Source organism: Erigeron canadensis, chromosome 3 (genome assembly GCF_010389155.1).
Source record: "Erigeron canadensis isolate Cc75 chromosome 3, C_canadensis_v1, whole genome shotgun sequence".
Taxonomy (NCBI): Eukaryota; Viridiplantae; Streptophyta; class Magnoliopsida; order Asterales; family Asteraceae; genus Erigeron; species Erigeron canadensis.
The window spans coordinates 18,082,631-18,101,429 of NC_057763.1; the positions used below are offsets into that span (position 1 = coordinate 18,082,631).

General features: G+C 32.8%; 1 protein-coding gene and 2 long non-coding RNA genes across 4 annotated transcripts; all 3 read left to right on the forward strand.

Annotated features, from left to right (window-relative positions):
* Positions 1–285: 285 nt before the first annotated feature.
* On the forward strand, positions 286–975 carry LOC122591617 (secreted RxLR effector protein 161-like). The gene has a single exon (XM_043763877.1). The coding sequence runs from the start codon at positions 286–288 to the stop codon at positions 973–975; it is 690 nt and encodes a 229-aa protein (XP_043619812.1).
* An 8,254-nt stretch (positions 976–9,229) lies between these two features.
* LOC122593179 lies at positions 9,230–13,187 on the forward strand. Of its 2 annotated transcripts, XR_006322805.1 has the most exons (4): positions 9,230–9,318; positions 9,419–9,540; positions 9,612–9,698; positions 12,897–13,187. It is a non-coding gene; the product is annotated as an uncharacterized LOC122593179 (long non-coding RNA). The 2 variants fall into 2 exon arrangements; XR_006322804.1 differs by lacking the exon at positions 12,897–13,187 and having other exon boundaries at positions 9,612–9,717.
* LOC122593178 lies at positions 9,764–12,663 on the forward strand. Its single transcript, XR_006322803.1, has 2 exons — positions 9,764–10,114; positions 12,049–12,663. It is a non-coding gene; the product is annotated as an uncharacterized LOC122593178 (long non-coding RNA).
* Positions 13,188–18,799: the final 5,612 nt, after the last annotated feature.

The window sequence follows — 18,799 nt, forward strand, 5'->3', positions numbered from 1 at the left end:
TTAGACGAGAACATGTGCAAAGAATTCGAAGAAATCATGAAGAGCAAATTTGAAATGAGTGCAATGGGTGAAATGAATTTTTTTCCTGGTCTGCTAGTTGAACAGAGAAAGGAAGGAATTTTTATTCATCAGACCAAATATGTCCATGACATTCTTAAAAAAATTGGTATGAATGACTCTTCACCCATAGGGACTCCAATACAAGCAAATCACTTGTTGGGAGCCGTAAACAGCATGGATTAAGATGTTCATCCAACATTATATAGGTCAATGATAGGATCATTAATGTATCTTACTTCATCAAGATCAGATATTATGTTTGCTGTTTGCTTATGTGCTCAATTTCAATCCTGTCCGAAAGAGTCACACTTGAAAGGAGTAAAAAGGATTCTTCGATACCTCAAAGGACAACCATCACTTGGATTATGGTACCCAAGAGGAGGAGAGTTTGATCTGTATGCATATACAGACTCTGATTATGGTGGACGTAACTTTGATAGAAAATCTACTTCGGGAGGATGTCAATTTTTAGGAGACAGACTAGTGTCATGGCAGTGCAAAAAGCAAATATCTGTTGCCAATTCTACATGTGAAGCAGAGTACATGGCCGTTGGAAGCTGCTGCTCACAAGTACTTTGGATTCAACAACAAATGCGTGACTATGGTTTGAATTTCTCTAACACTCCTATTAAAATTGATAATAAATCTGCTATTTCCATTACCAATAATCCTGTTAAGCACAGTAACACGAAGCATATTGATATTAGATATCATTTTATTCATGATTGTGCTGAAAAGAAGCTAATTCATCTTGAAAAAGTGTTGTCTGATGATAACTTAACTTATTTTTACACTAAAGCCTTTGATCGATCACGTTTTGAGTTTCTTGTCCAGTTGACTGGAATGAGAAACCCTTACTTTTTGTCCCTCAAGAACCATCAGTTATTTAGAAAATGCAACACAAAAATAGAATAATGGTTAAAGGGGGAGTCATTACTACAAGAGAAATGACTACTAAATATGGCATTTAAGTTTCTCATTTGCTATATCCGATCTCTTTCATAGTAATTGTTCCTTCTAGAACCTACTCAATTCGGAAAATCAGAAAAGACGACACAAAAATATAATAATGGTTTTAGGGGGAGTCGTTACTGCAAGAAAAATGACGAAATGTATGGCATTTAAGTTTAATCATTTGCTATACCTGATCTCTTCTGTAGTAATTATTCCTTCTAGAGCCTATTGCATGTACCAGAATAAGCATAATTATTCTAAGATTGATTAGAGTAATTTTGATCCTAAAATTACTATGATTGATTTTTAAATCTTAGGCTCCGTAAGACATATCGCAAGGACAGTATTAAGCATGACTATTAAAAGATTTGTTAGAGTAATTTTGAACTAAAATTACTGAAATTGATTTTGTAACTTTATGCTCCTTAAGATTCTTGCTCGTAATAAAAGGGTTCTATTGCACGAGAGATAATAATAATTAACGTTTTTGGGTTTCCAGAGGGACTTGGTCGTGTTCTTGGTGGACACAAGAAAAATGTGTATCATAACGAAGAAGAAGTGTAATGTAAAGACATGAATTCAAGTGTGTTTGGTACACCTTAAATTGGGTCTTGTTTGTAAATTGCACGGAAGATTAAGTCTTGATACTTAAGGTTTCGGTCAAAATAAGTCAAACAGAGTCATTCAAATGATGTATTTAACAGATGTTTTAATTTGCAATTTACCATGAATAATTAAATTAAAGATATTTATCGTATGAAATAACTTGATAAGTGCTTAGATTCTAATCTTAAGTGTGAGAATCTATTGTTTGTTATCAGTTAAATCTGTTTAAGTATCTTTGGAATTCGATTATTTACTATTGAGGTGAATGCATAAATTGCATGGATCTCATGAGTTCGCTGATGTGGTTGTAGAATTATTAATCTTATCTGGATGTGTGTCAACCGACAAGATAAAAGATCTCTAAAGTGTATGAAAATTGAGTCTATCCAATCCGGAATAGAGAAAGCTCAAGCTTAGAATGGAAGCAGAGTACACTTACACATTAACAACTCAGCTAAATTCAAACGGAGACGAAAATAATGACGGAAAGATTATTAGAGGGTGTCCAATCTTGTATCATTTAGTTTTTGTTGTATTTGAATTTATCTAACAACATTGTGTGTGTCTAATGACTGTTATCGCCAAACACTTAAAGAATGGTACGATATAATTTGTTAATTAATGACATTATGGGTCTTAATGTAATGTTTTTATATTTGTAAGATGTTTTGAGTAGTGACAACATTGAAGAATTCCTTTATCGAGAAAAATACGAATAATTATTTTATGAAAAAGTAGTTTATTTCTCTAAATAATTCTATTCGTTAATCTTACCAAGTTCGAGAAAATTCTTTGTGAATTTTCAAAGTGTTAATCAAGTTCATGAAGGTTGACTTTTTGTAAGTCAAGCTTCCTTTGAATTGAAAAAAAAAGTAGGTAAAATTTAATATGCAAAGAGTACCAAGTAGACTCATATGCGTGTTTTGGAAAAATGGGCTAAAAATGTATATTGTAGTCAAGTGGGTTCTATTTGCGTGTTTTATTATAGATTGAATTTGCGCGTTTATGCCAAGTGGGCTTATATTTGCGTGTTTCATCTATTGGGCCTATTTGCGTGTTCTGAAACTACAAGAAACAGGAAAAAGCAAATAAAAAAGTAAAAGAACATGAAACCTTTCCTGGGTTTAATGTGTGCTCCAAATGCTCGGGTGATCCAAAAATAATGTAAGCTAATTGTATCTCAACCCCATTTGACTTCATCCTTTTAGCTCTAACACACACTCAACAAAAACATTAAAAATACCAAAATAAAAAATATAAAAGAAAAACTAAAAATGTGACTATAATCCTAAATACGAAAAAGAAACAAACTAAACTAAAAATCAAAATCTTTCTGGATTTTTTCTTTTTTAGATTTTTTTGGATTTTTTAAAACTTATTAAAATTAATTGACACTTAAGTTAAACAAAAGAAATTAAAAAAAAAATTACTTAACGTCAGGTTGCCTCCCGGAAGCGCTAATTTTGTTCGAGTCATTAGCTTGATTCCAATGTTATTTACAAGACATTAAAGTATGTTTCCCCACACTTGAGTTTAAGTGGGGATCAAAGTAAGAATACGTACCTTCCAAAAATAAACTACCTAACCGAAGATGGAAAGGAGAATCGATTTGCTCAGTCGGATGCACGTCTTGTCGTACCACACGTGTGAGATTCTTCAAATAATCATGGAAGTCTTTAGGATCCTCTTCTTTCGAATCAACTTTCATCATAGACAATGAAAGTAATTCAGCCTTTTGAGCCTCTTGCATTATTATCTTACTCAAAATATCACCTGGCTCCATGAATTTATTCAAAAATTCTTCCATAGTAAAGTCACCAAAATCTAATTGTGAATGAGACAAAGGTGGTTCCTCCATATCCTGCAAAAAAGAGTTAGTAGTAATTGGAACACAATTAGGCAAAGAAAATACCTCAAGTGAAGGTGAGACAATAATTTCTACATCAACAACATCATTCTCATGCTCGTTGCTAATGGGAAATAACTCGCATGGCTTAGAAGAAAATGGAGTAGATATCACATTAAGGTGGGTATCATCTGGTAGTGCACTCGACAGATTGGACTCTTGGATCTCGTGTGTCTCAAAATGTGGCATTTGATGACATTCCCTTATTTAGCTCTCTTCTGAATCCTCGTATATTTCTTTCCTTACTGCCTTATTTTTGGGCAAAGTCACCCATTCCTCTGGTTGTGCGTATTTTCCATATACCTAAATATCTCATATGCATCCATCAAGAAGAATTCATCACCAAGTATTTCCCTTGTTTCGTCATCCAAAGCACGACAATATATCGAAACAATTTTACGAATGGTAAGGTACTTGTCCAACTTATCAACTTTTCCTTTTATCCTCAACTAAGCTTCCTCATAAGTTTCATCAGAAAACTGCTCAAAGTACCGAAGCTCGTCAGGATATTCTTCCTTGGATTTATAAGCTTGATATGCCATTAGTGTCACTAAACTTGCAAAAAACAGACACTGGCACAACCCGTGAAAAACACCGATAGAAGAAAATGTAAACTAAATAAAAAAAATAATAATAAAAATAAAACTAATCTAAGAAAGCAATTAACTCTCTTGTACGCGAATACAAGAAAGGATCAAACTACAAAATCTCAAACTAAACTCTTAAAAATAGTCCCTGGCAGTGGCGCCAAAAACTTGATGTGCAAAATTGAGTTATAAAATTTATAAACTAGAAATACCTAATTATCGACTAATACACACTTATGGGCAGTGGACCCAACCGTATATAGTATAGTTTTAAGGTAAGACCAGGTCGAACACAAGGAATGATTAAGAGCAAGCGAGTTTAATGTAGTTTAGAAAAGTTTTGGATTTTATGGACTCCCGTCACCTTGGTTTTGAAAACAGTTAGTTGATTTGAAAAAGTTAGTAATTCCGTAGAATTAATTGAAAAGAGGTTTTGTGAAACAATAATATTAAGAAGCACACCCATTTGGAATAGCTCACATGTCAAATTATCACAATGTCACTTTTTATGTTGAACTACTTAATATGTAATTTAGATGAACTCTCGTTATACTCAAATCTTTAAATGTAAAAAGTATAGTTACCGCTCTTGCGAATAAATTCTACCCTAACAATCAAGCATTAAGTCCTAAGTTGGTTATACAATTTAACCTAATAAAGTTTTCTCTCAAACTGCTTCTTAATCGTCTAATTAGATCTCTTTATCATAAACGACTAACACATTCATCTAAATTTGATTGTTTTAATCTCTATCACTAGTTTCTCTCGAACTCCAATAACTTTGAATTAATTAAAGACCGACTAATTCTTTCATAAACTAACTAGCAATTTTATAGATTTCTCTCGAACTTCTATAATTAAACACCAACTAATTTATATAAGAAACCAAAACAATATATAAACTTAGATAAACATGCATGGATCTTCGACTAAACGTATAAACCGTGTTCAACAATCATAATAACAAAGTGACCACTTCATGACATGCTCACATTATCCAAATGGGTGTAAAGAAAAATAGTTACTCATGACAAGATAAATAAAACTAACAATTATAATTATTAAATAAGAATAATCCATAATCTTTTTGAATAACATAAGATAATAATAAAAGAGTTTAAAGAATTCAAACAAAGATAGGCTGTGGTGATGATCCAAAGTTGCTGCTCACGAACGACAAATCTTTCGATTTCTCTTCTTTGCGGCTCTCCCGAATCGACCGACACCCACCTCCAATTCCCTAAAACTCTCCTAATTAATTGTTCGATAGATTCATAAGTTGTGTATCATAGTATTATATATATATATATATACTAGATTATTGTCCCGTGTAATACGCGAGAATATATAATTAACTAATGATATTATCGTTTCATAATATCGTAAATTGACAAATATTAATAGATTAATTAGTATGATGATGCAAAAGATGTAAGTTATTACTTGTAAAAATGACTTAATTTACAGATAAACAAAGTTTCATTGAAGACTATTATATTTATAATCAAAGTTAAGATAAAAACATAAAATTTCATGATTTTATGTTAATATAAATAATTAGTAAACTTAAAATTAATGTATCAAGTGATAATTGAAAATTCAAAATAACCAAATTTGTTTAGCTGAAAATAAATAAGAACTAAATATAGATTCTTCTTCTTTTTGAGTCATGTAACTAATTAGTCATTTTTACAAATATTTTATATAGTTTAATTCTTATATAAATACACACATAAAGAAAAGTTAACAAAATAAATATAATCTTATAAATATCAAAGCATTATAGCAAAATCTAACCATTACACTTACATCAAATATTTAATGATTACCGTTCAGGCGAGCTTGTAGATATCATATTTTGTGAACAGATAAATATCATTTTCTTAAAAAATACTAAATGTATATTAATTTCCCAATTAGAATTACACATATGTTTCCCCTATATTTAAGATTATAGTTTTAAAATTTGTTTTCTTAATGTTTAAGCCTCAAAAGTCTACTATTTGTTTTTATAGTTACTTTTTATAGAAATTTTAAAAGTAATTTTACATCAATACCGAGATTTCTAAATCATGTATTTATAGTTAATTTATTTGAACTTTACGGTACAAATAATTGTGTGGAATTTTTATTTTAACATATCACATAATTATCAAAGATTTCATTTTAAGTTGTACTAATAAATTTTTACACTACATTCTTGAGTTAATTTTTATATGGGAAGAAAAAAAAAGAGAAATTAAAGCCTTTTGCATTCTTGAGTTTTTTACATAAAGAAAAGAATGGAGAAGAAAGAGACCTTTAGGGGGGTTTTGGCTCAAAATCTTTCCGCCCAGATTTGACTGGATTGTGAAAGAGACAAACATTTTGTTTAATGTAATTATCATCATGCCCTTCTACACTTAAAAATCTATTTTTTCTGCAAATATTGTTACTGAGCATGTCTCTCCACCGTTCACACCTAGTATGCCATACATTAGGGACCATTAATTGTATAAACTAATGTTAATATTGTGATAGTAGAATTTAATATCATGTAACAAATATTAAATTAATTGTTAAGTTAAACTAATGACTCTTTTACCATGTATTAATTATATTAAATTTAAAACGGTTAGAACTTTTTTTTCATAGCAGATTTAATTTTTATGAAATCATCTTTTGAAACTTCCAATTTATATTTATATAAAATAATAAAGTATAAGGTATCAAACAAGTTACACATATTTTACTTTAAATAAAAAGGGTATCTTTGTAAATTGTATTGTTATATATTTTTTCTTTCAAAATCAAAGATGCAAATAACACTTTACTTTCCTTTTGATTTTTGGGTTTACAATCTAACTCAAAAATGACTTTTACTTTTTAATTTTTTTTTTCTTTCCTAATCTTTTCATTACATAATGATTGTTCCCAAATCTTGTAATTTAGTTTTACACTTTTAAAAGTGTCATTGACTTCTCGTGTACCTGAAATGAGATAAAAAGTCACTTCTTTTTTCACTTATTAGATATAGCTATCTTGTATAGTTTGTATAGATCTAATGGTAAAGAATAGATTTAATGGTAAAGAAATATATTTCTTTCGATTTAGTTACACAAAGAAAATTGATGAAAACAAATATACTAAAAATAGTTTAGAAAATATAATACAGTTATCTATAAAACGGTTGTATAAGTCTAAAGATTGAGCAAGAAAGTATAATATCTATAATGGTATGTGTACAACTATTTATTTAATTTACATAAATATAAAATTACTTTAATATGTAGATAATAAATCTGAAAAAGGAAAGTGAAGTGGAAACTAATCTAAGGGTCAATATTCATTTAAATTTTTTATCTACGGTTATTATTTTTTCAAGATGGAATTCAAGTGGCTGGTTCAGTATTATTGGAAGATATGATTAAATGGCTTGAGGCCTACACGACATAGTCAGTTTTTATTTGACCGACTCAACTTTGTTCCCACATTCCAATTTCCAAATAATAATGGCAATTATTATTGAATGATGGATTTAATAAACTTTGGGCTTCAATCTTACTTTCGGTCGACTTTGTTCACTCTCGGACTCCTTTTATTTTGGGCCTTAATGCCGTATAAGTGGCTGCCACTTTATCTCTAGTCTTTCTTTTGTTAGCCGAGCTCATATATGCACCATCATGACGCCACTTCGATAATCTTATATATATATATATATAAAAGTTGTAAGAAAGCAATCAATTCTAAAGCTTCATATTGATGATAATAATTATGATTTGGAGGGAGTCATTGAAAATCACGAAAGCGTCATTCATTCGAACCATAATCATAATTTGGTAAGCATAATCTTATAGGAATATCAAAGGGTTCTTATTTATGATTTAACATGAGTAGTTTTTTTTTCTTCTTATTTGTATGGGCTTTTTTTTATTGATGATTATTGATGATATAAGGTATAAATCTTGAATGATATATATAAAGGAGAAGGAACCGTATGGTTAAGGGAAGGAAGAAGAGAACGAATGGCTAGCAGAGAAAGATACTAATAAAAAGAGCCGGTCGGATGAGGGGAAACAAATAGCAAAGGATTTTTATATAGTTTTGTTAAAAGGCAAAACACAGATAGTCCTTAGCTCATCCCAGCCGAGATCCTAGCCAGATTGAGCCGTTTCTCACCTGAGTTCCCGAGCCAATCCAAGCCAATCTGAGCCAAAAGCCCGAGCCAAACAGGGGCTGCTCCCCAGCCATATTTCTAGCCGATCCTCGCCACTTCCTTGTCACTTTCCTCCTTCCTAAAGCTTCAAGAGCACACGTATAAATATATATATTTATATATTTATATTTACATATTATTATTTATTAATAATGTACAAGTCTAGGAAAAGTATTTGGTCATGAGGTTTTTATCCTTGGTGCTGACATTGAAGGCTAGGGAAAATAATAAAAGATAATTTCATGACACATCTTCCCCAAATCTCTAAAAAGGGAATGAAGATTGAAGGACATCTATCTTACATTTAGATATATAAAATACGATAAGACTCTTGAAGGTTCTATTCAATTTGGATTCGAAGGCCAAGCCATATGTGACAAGACCCAAAATATGAGATACCCTAATTGTCAGCCTATAAATACCCCATGATTGGATGTCAGAAAAGATCATTCAGAATTCAATACGACATTCGATATTCATTCAACATCATTCATTCGTCACATTCACACACATTCAATTCAATGCAACTTTACACATAATCATATATAATCATATTACATTCATATCCTCCATAGATCGATATATCTCTATGGGAGAATCATCATACACCTTAGATTCGTGAAGAATCTAGTAGGTTCGCACTACGAAGTAGGAGATTTTGATGATTTTCGGGGTTAAACCCCTTTTGTGATTGAGCTCCTCATTTTCATGCTCAAACATTGGCGCCATCTGTAAGTGTACGGATTACTGACGGTTTTTTGTTGTTTCAAACCACAAATCATCTCTGTTCTTGTTCATTTGTTGGTTCTTTGCTTAAATGGCTGACGAATTTACTCCCACCTCTTAAGTTTCCCATCTGATTATATAAATTTTTTTTTTTATATTTTTACTGGTCTTTTTTTCACTGCATCTATAATCACAGATGTTATTAGGTATGTGATAATCGTTGGGAGCCTTACTAAAATATCAACTGGAAGTAAGACCCTTGAATTCAATCTCACGAATGAAAGGTATATATGTAAACTGTTAGCATATTTTCTATTGTAATTCACTACTCTAATAAGAATGGTCATATCCAAGGAATGTCATACACTATGCTTTCTTTAATAGGGGAGTCCAGCTTAGGGTGACACTGTGGGGAGATTTGGGAGAGGGCATGGTGAAAAGAAAGGCCAAAAATGCTGGTGTCTATACCATACTGCTGACTTCCATGATTGCAAAAGAATATGTCGGTACGTTTTCAAGTGATATATGAGACTCATGTATGCAATAGATTTAACTATTAAGGTGAAACATGTCACAGGTAACCTCTGCCTTTCCAGTTCCTCCTCGACAATGTTGATTGATAATGGTGAGTTCCTGCCATAAAGACATTCAAGTCTGCACTAAGGTATATATCAAGACAGTGCATATGGCAATGCCCTCTTTTCTAGCATAAAATGCTAAGTAAATATGTAAATCTTTATTTTTAGTGGCGTCAAGGTTGTAGATACTGGTCTCCCCGTGCTTCAAGTTCGTCCTTCTATAGGGACCCTAAAAGTCCTGTGGCCGCGAAAAACGAAAGAATGAGGCGTAAACCATGCCCACCCATATACAGACTTTTGGTTCTGTTTAGTATTGTCATGATTACTTGGTGATTTATAGATAGCTGTTTTCCGAGGAACTGTCAAAATTACCAATGTGTGGACCAAAAACAGTTGGTACTTTTATACCTACTGGAAAATGCAGAAAGGGCGTTGAACCCAAGCAGAAGGGGATTTTTTGGTGCAAGTCATGTAACAGTGCAGTCAAGTTTCCACGCCCTAGGTACTTTCCTTTTTAATATGTATTAAATCCTATGCCTATATCGCTTCATGGTTGTCTCTTTGTTCTCTATGGTTGCTTTTTTAGGAGGTTTTACCCAACAATTTAAAGTTTCGACAGTATTTGATCCTTTCAACCCATTTGACCTGTTTAAGATCAAACATAACCTCAATCTATCCATTCAATCGTTAGCCTATTCAAAGCTGAACCGACCACTATTTATGACCTATTTCTGATTTAAGATTTCGACCTCATATTGTAAACTATTTTTGTCAATAAGATGATTACATTTGGTGCATTTTAATCCACATTTGAGGGTTCAATGTATACTTCTGTTTTTTTGTGAACCTGTGCTTTCAGACAGAACAGCAAAGACATTTCACTTCGCTTCATTTTTCCTATTTTCATGTTGTTCTCTCCATGTTGGAAAGTTCTTGCTTTTGGCCCGTGCATCAATTTGAAAGTTGCATGCAAGTCTTTTTTGTCATCTATTTTTTTATGCCTCCTGCTATCACAAAGTGTATGTCACAGTGCTTCCTTTTAGGCTTAGTGTTTATTACTAAATATTAACTAGAGGTGGTAATTGGCTAGACTAGGCTGTTAGGAACAAACATAATCAGGTCATTTTCTAACACATATAAAAAACGGACGGTTTTAATTCACCCTATTTTTTGTTCCTTTTTCTTGAGCTTTATAAATTACCAATGTTTTGAATATTGTTAAATAACCATAGAACTAAGATATTTTGGTAGGATAAATGATAAATTAGTTTCACAAAATAATAGTAACATAGAGCTCATGGGAAAAAGCCACCTTGCTGTAAAACTTCCCCTCTTAGCTGGTTTCCACGCAAGAAGAGGATTCCTACCTTACTAGAAAATTAAAATTACTTCAGATAGTGTAACATATTTAGTCTTTTTATTCACTGAGTATAGTCTGAAAATGACAACTATATGTTTTTTTTTTTTTTTTTGTACATCTCTAGATAGGAAGTCCATGGCATGAACTCAACGCTAGACGAGACTCTAGGTGACACATATCCCCATTTCTTGCAAGTTTTAAAAGAAAAAATGTTTGTAAAGTACGAGTATATTCTCGACCTAAACTAACTTAGCTGAGCTATGTAAGGTAGGAATCCTTGAGCTGTCGATCTGCTATGTAAGGTAGGAATGTGTTTGCTTGCTGACAGATCAAAATGTTCTTGACCTTTATACTTGCTTTTAAATTCCACCATTTTTATACTGAAATTTTTCAATTTTACTTGGTAAACTTGGTTGTTAAGCCGTTTAGTTTTTTTTTTTTTAAATAGTGTGACCTGGAATATGGCTAGGATGATAACCAATCCCGGTTACTGCTGTCATTTTGATGTCTCTTGGTAAAGCCTCAAGGCCACTTAGAGGTCAAATATGATCCTAAAATGATGTAAAGACCTTCATAGTCTGAGTCATTGGTGAGATGTGATTATTGGGTGATGATTAAATATAAACAAGCTAAATGTTACTTCAGATGTGATTATTGAGGGGATGATTAAATATACATGGACCTTAGGTTGCAATTTATGTCGAGGTCCTATGAGTTAAGTTATGACACTAGCAATAAACGAAATGACACTTTGCAATTTATGTCTATGAGATCGAATGCATAGTTTAATTGGTTTAATCCAAAGGTTGCTATGAAAGATCTTAATTCTTTAATGATTCTTTATAATGGGCCGGTCATTGAGGTTTCGTAAACTCAAGCAAGAATTGGTAAGGAGCAGGAAACCCAGACCTCATTATGAGACTTGGAGCAACATACTCAATTACAAGATTTAAAAGTCAAACATGGCAATATTGGGAAAAGGCATCTTAATTCATGGAACTGTACTCACTGCAGTTTAGTCGATAGTGCAATCAACTCATCATTTTGTCTAATATGAATTTGTTGGCGTGATGTAGCTCGGGAGATGGGTTATGAATGATCAGCCGCACTGTTTGATAAACGCATAAAGGTAGGCACTAATATAATGACGAGGAAGTTTCGTTAGGACAGTTACAGAAATTCGAGTTCATGGAACTTCAGATCGCAACACACAATCTTAGCAATAAGAACATATTAGGGAAAGGAAGTTTTGGGCGTTACAATGATTAGCAAGAAAGGCGGGAATCCTGATGCATGTGTGGTCATCCTGACTTCAATGTCTGCAAAAAACTTTTTAGGTAATAGGAATTTTTGTCCACGACAACTTTCCTCGCGTTAGAAAGAAAACTGATAGAAATAAATGTTTTGGAGCCATCTTTGCCTTTCAAGCTCATCGTCAAAACTGGTTACTTAGAGTGATGAGGTTCCCGCTTTGCAAAAAGTTCAAGATTGCACTCTGATAATTGTAGATACTGCTTTTAAATTTGATTACTTTTTATACTTGTAGTCACATGTCCTAATCGTAAATGCTGAACTAAATCTATGTTTATATATTCATAAGTCCTAAATGTAGTGTAAATTAAACCCAAAAATTTTATCGGTGACTAAAGTTCATATCCATTTTGAATAATATTAGATGTCCATAATACAAATACAAATGGTAAGTGAATGACTAAAGAACAAGTTGCACTACTTAATAAATAAGCTTTAATAGTTAAAATATTAGTTTATTTATCCAAAATTAGTTTTTTGATATCAATATGTTTTTTTATCATTTCTACCGGAGTAGGGAGTTTCAATGTTTGTCATTTATGTGAATCCACTTTGGATTTTCATATGTAACCTTAATATTTAATAGCTTATTTGTAATTTTTTATTTATGCAGGCAAGAAATCATACGGGTTTAAATCCTATGTAATTAAGCGGAGGAACCATACCCAGGTGTAGAAAAGATCTCTCTCCTAAGCGTAGCAACAATGTAACACGATTCAAACCGGCAACGACATTGTACACGCAACCAATATTTTTCAAACATGTCGTGCGTAGCACGGGCATTTAAACCCTCGTAGTAATAACAATAGTAGTTAGTATCCTTAGATGTAGGAATTTTGTCAAGTCTACTATTATTATTATTTATGCAATGCATTCTTCTCGGCTTTAATCTTCATTTTCTTCATCAATTGTCTTGATTTAGCTCAGTTTATATTTCATCTTATAGAACTATAATAAAATAAAAAGACATATTAAGTATAATAGTCTATAAAAACATCACAATTTAGGCATAAAAGAAATGATATCGCATAAAATAAATACTTATAAAATAGTCGATATCAGCAGCTCAGGGGGAGCAAAGTCAGCAGGGTCAATCGGGCTAAGCTAATGCTCTTTCATCTAATCAACCGGTCGTAGAAGTGCCTGGTTTCTAGGAACAACCGACTGGAGGAGTAGGAGTCGGCATTCTGGTTAGACCAACTAATGAGGAAGAAGTTGGGAGTGTTTGAAGGTCCGTTAGACTCTTCAGCTAAAGACAAGTGTGCATATTTTAATGCATTACTTGATCTAAAGGAGAAGGGATTAGACGAGCTGTCTCTACAAACAACCAGTGCAAAATGCAAGGTTAAGTTAGACAATCAATCAGGGTTAGACTCAAATCAAGAATTGGGAAGGGCTGAGATGATTGACAAGAAGAGCAGGAGTCCAGTAGGTGTAACACCTGAAGTTCCTGATAGCAGGGTAACAGGGTTTTTGGTCACCACTTAGGATGACAAACGAAGACTTGAAGACCATATCTAGATGCTGATGTCAAGGGGGAGACTGTTAGTGCATGATTCTCAGTGACATAAGCATTCTAGATATGAGAAGTATATTTGCTTATATATTCAAGTCTTGTATATTTCTTGTAATTACTGTTTGTCAATAATATTACCTTGGCATATATTGTTGATCCAATTGGGATCCTTTTATGTTTGTTTATTATTTGTATTTTGCAGGTTTTAGACATAACATGTTATTAGAAATCCAAAAATAGTGATACATTGTAATTTAAATTATGAACTTACTTGTTGTTAAGTCATGAGTTGATGATTTCTAAGGTTGAGGGGCTAATTGTGATAATTAGCATAGTTGGTTAGTTTAGACTATAAATAGCCCTCAATCCCTTAGAAATCAACAACACTTGGCATAACTCTTGACACATTTTTCATACCATTACATCCGAATAACACTCACTTGATCCCAATTCTCTCTCAACACACACACCAACACCAAGAACACACATACTAACCAAACGCCATTGTTGATGTGAATTCGAATGATAAAATCGTGTTGTTACATGTGGTATTAGAGCAAAACATCGTTTTGATCTCGATCCATAACTGAATTCAATCACAATTTGTCAAACAATCACCTTTTAATTCTGTTTTATTATCCTGTTCTTGTTCGTTTTTTTTTTCACTGAAAATTCAAAAATAACCTCTCAAATCACATAAAATCACAAATGTTTGTTCACCGTTCGATTCCTCATAGTTAAATACATAATCCTCTCAAGTTTCGTGTTCTAATTCGATCTGGATCAAAAGTTCAGATTTTGAGTTTTTGGCGCTAAAATTTGGGATTTGATTCTGTTGTGTTATACGCTGAAGTGTGTTAATCGGATCGTTGCTGAGGTGAAAACAAACTATTTGCAAGTGGTTTCATGTTCCAATTCTCAGAAAATCAAAAGATAATGAAGTTTTAAAAAATCGTCAATGGAGTTGTTAATGTTCAGAGGTTGAAGACGACATTGTAAAGCTAAAACGATCTCTTTTAGATCGTTTCAGTTTTTCTTTCCTTGGTACTTACATTTCAGTGTTGTGGCTTGTAAAACGATTCAAATCTTGATCGTTTTGACAAGTGTGGTTGTGGTGTGAAGAGTTGATTGTGGCTAACTGATCCTTTGGATTGATTTTGGTCAATTCAATTTCTTGAAAATAATCAAGTTTTAGTAAAATTCTATGAAGAAAACCAAAACGATCTCTTTTAGATCGTTTCATGTTTTACTTAAACATTCTCTGGTTTGAGTAATTCGTGAAGAGTTGTGTTTGAGAATCATAATATTCTTGGGTAACTGATCTTCGTGATTGGTTTTGTTCAATTCATTTCATTCCAATTCATACCAAAACTCTGCCTAAATCATTTCAGAATACTCAGAATTTTTTTTTTCAAAAGATCATTTCATTTTAGATCGTTTCATTCCTGGTTCAATTTAAGATCGTTTCAATTTAAGATCGTTTCATTCCTGCACATTTAGATCGTTTCATTTTCACTACTTCTAAATCGTTCCATTTCACTTTCTTAAAATGATTTCAATTTAGATCGTTTCATTTCATTCCAATTTAGATCGTTTCATTCCTTCTTCAAAAATCAATTCAATTCTCAATTCAAATCAATTTCTAATGGCTACTCGTGAAGCATTGGCTCTGGGTACTGATACAAGACCTCCAGTTCTTTATCGTGGTAATTATGGACTTTGGAAGAAAAGGTTCATGGATTATGTGGAACGTCAGACTAATGGTCACATGCTTAAGGATTCAATCATGAATGGACTTGCTATGCATCGTCATCCTACTACTGGTGCTATTTTGATTCCTGATCTTTTGAATGCCGAACAAAGAGATCGTACTGCTGCTGACAACAGAGCTAGGTCATGCTTGTACCAAGCACTTCCTGATGAGATCTATGGCTCAGTTGATTCTTATGACACAGCAAAGGAGATTTGGGATGAAGTTGCTAGACAAATGGAAGGTGCTGAGGTAACCTCAACAATCCGACTGACAAATGTCTTAACTGAGTTTGACAATTTTCAGAAATCAACAAATGAATCTCTCGAGTCCGTGTATTACAGATTTTGCAATGTGATCAATGAACTGAGAAAGAAGAAGGTCAAGAAATCTGAAATTGAGCTGAACATCAAATTTATCAAAGCACTTGGTCCCGAGTGGGAAGATTATAGAACTCAAATCAAGCAACATCAAGATCTGACCAAATTCACCATTCATACTCTTTATGAATCTTTCAAGTTGAATGAGCATCAAGTTCTAAACAAATATTCATTCAACAAAGTGCCAGAAGTTGTATCTACTGATCCTTTGGCATTGGTTGTTGAAAGAAAGGTTTTTAAGGCTCTTAAAAGACAAATGACTGTTGTTTCTTCATCTGATGAGGAGGGAGAAGATTACTTGGCTCCAAGAGATGGTGTTCTTGATGAATTCTACCAAGCTCTTGCCGCTGTGACTAAGCATTTCAAGAAAAAGTATTTCAAAGCGAGGCCAACTAACAACAATCTTCGTACTTCATCAACAAGTGCATTTCCAAAGAAGGAACAATATCATCACAAGAGTTTTGAACAAGGTGAAACAACTGGTTCCAAGAACGGAGATAAGAAAGCAGAAACTGAGAAACAAATCGTGGAGAAAGGAAAAACATCTGACAAAAAGTGTTACAACTGTGGAATTCCTGGTCATTTTGCTGTGGATTGCAAGCTGCCTCGCAAGAAGAATTATGAATACTACAAGCAGAAGATGCTCTTGGCAAAACAAGTTGAAGCCGGTCAAGCCTTGATTGCTGAAGATGACAAGTGGCTTTTACTGACTGATGATGAAGATGAAGATCTGTCTGCAAATGTATGTTTCATGGCAAGGTTGAGCAAAGACAAAATGTTGGAGGCTGCCAGCATTGACGAGGAATATCTCGATGATGAGGTAAATCTCGACTCTACTTTTTCATCAATTAAGGATAAAGAGTCTTGTAGAATTGCCTTATCTAACTTGACGAATCATTACATTTCTTTAGCCAACAAAAACAAGAAATTGAAAAATAGCATTTTATTTTCAAAAAGGGAGTACACAAAACTTCTTGAAGAAAATTCTAAACTACTTTTTGAGTATGATGCTATGAAACAAGAATTTCAAAACTATAAAGAACAAATGTTGGTTAAAGAATGTGAGATGAATGCGTCTCCTGATTCTAAGTTATTGGAAAAGTGCCATAATTTAGAAAAGACCATTCTTGATCTTGAAAAAGCCAATCAAGATCTTGAAGTTCAAAAAACCAATGAATGGCTTCGGGCAAATGCAAGACAAATGGATGTTGATATTCTGAACAAGAAGCTTCAAGAAGCTACACCAAAAACGATTGAACTCGAAAGAAAAGTTTCTGATTTAAATCATAATTGTTTTTTAAAAGGCATTGAGATTGAAAATCTTGAAAGACAAATTGAGGAACAAAAGAAGAATCTACTTTTCTATCAAGAAATGTTGTACAAGGTTGAACAAAATCCTCTTTTGGATTTCACTGCCTATTTCAATAAATCAAAGATTGATAAATCGGAACTTCTTCTTGGGTTAGGTTTTGAGAATATCACTCCATTGCAAAAAGCAAAAGAAGAAATTATACCTTTGTTTGATGAAAAATTTTTGAGACTTGGTATGGTACAACAATTCATTCGTCTATTGAATGACGAATTTGAGACTGATGAAGTTGAGAAGATTCAAAAGAATAAATTTTTGGTTAATTATGATGCTATCAATACTTCTTATGAAACGAAAAATTCAACAATTTTTGAATTAGAAGAGATTGCGTCTAATTTTCAAAACCAAGAATCTATCATTTCTCCACCAAAACCAACTAAATTGTATATTCCATCCACATTTTTGGAAAAACAAATAGAAGGTTTACAACAAACAGTGGAATCTCAACAAAAACTCATTCATAATCTACAGTCTCAAAATCCAAATTTGAAGAATGGATCAGTTGTTGTTGATACCAAGAAAGTTTGTGTGAATGTTTCTACTCAAACTGATTTCAGACTCTTAGTAGACCATTCCACTCAAACTACTTGTGATTCATCTACAAGTTCATCCACCCAGACCATGACTAACTGTTCTGCATGTACTTGTCAAAATACAACTACTTCTTTAGCTGCAAATTATGTGCAATCTGATTTATCTGATGAAGATCTTGCGCATAACTTAGTTTTAATATGGTACTTTTATAGATTTTTCACATGCGAAATCTTGATGAGCTAGTTGTTCACCCTAAGCTTTGTGCTAGTATAGGTGTTGATACTTCTACTCAGTTTTCTTGTGAAACCAAGGATATTTCAGTCCAAGTCGACCTTATTCCTGAGAATACCTGTGGTATGATGTTGGACAACAAGATTCCTGATATTTCTACATTTTCGAATAAATTCACCAAAGATGATTTTGACAAATTCATGGAGGGAGAATATGTTTTTGACTCAGAAACTAAGAAAAAGATTGAATCTATCAAAATCATAAACTTTGAGAAAGAAATAAAAGGAGAATCTCAAAAAATAAAATTAGTGTCCAAAGCTCCAACATCATATTACTTCCAAGAACGAGTTAAACCCAAACTCGTCAAGGCTGAACAAAAGAGTTCTACCCCTTCTGTCAAGACTGAACAAAAGAGTCCTAACCCTCAAAAACCTGACAAACATGTTAAAAAGAAACAAGCTGAGAGCTTACCAAAACCAAGGTATCACAAAGTGAAACTTCCAAATGACAATCCAAATGCTTCTTTGTCTAACTCTCAATCTAGTTCAATTTCTAAAGTGCCTAAGTCTAGCTCCGTCTTACTAACTAGGGATACTTCAAATGGTGTAACTAGATATAGGGATAGATATGGATGGTTTTCAATTACCAAACCTAAGAAGCAAGAAGTCTCCACAACCCCAAAAGAGACAAAAAAGATGAATAAGTCTAAAACCCCTCGTTCTAATTTTCTTAATGT

Bases quoted from the DNA above. Each gene is read 5' to 3' on its own strand.
- LOC122591617 (XM_043763877.1), top strand. From the start codon at position 286: ATGTATCTTACTTCATCAAGATCAGATATTATGTTTGCTGTTTGCTTA.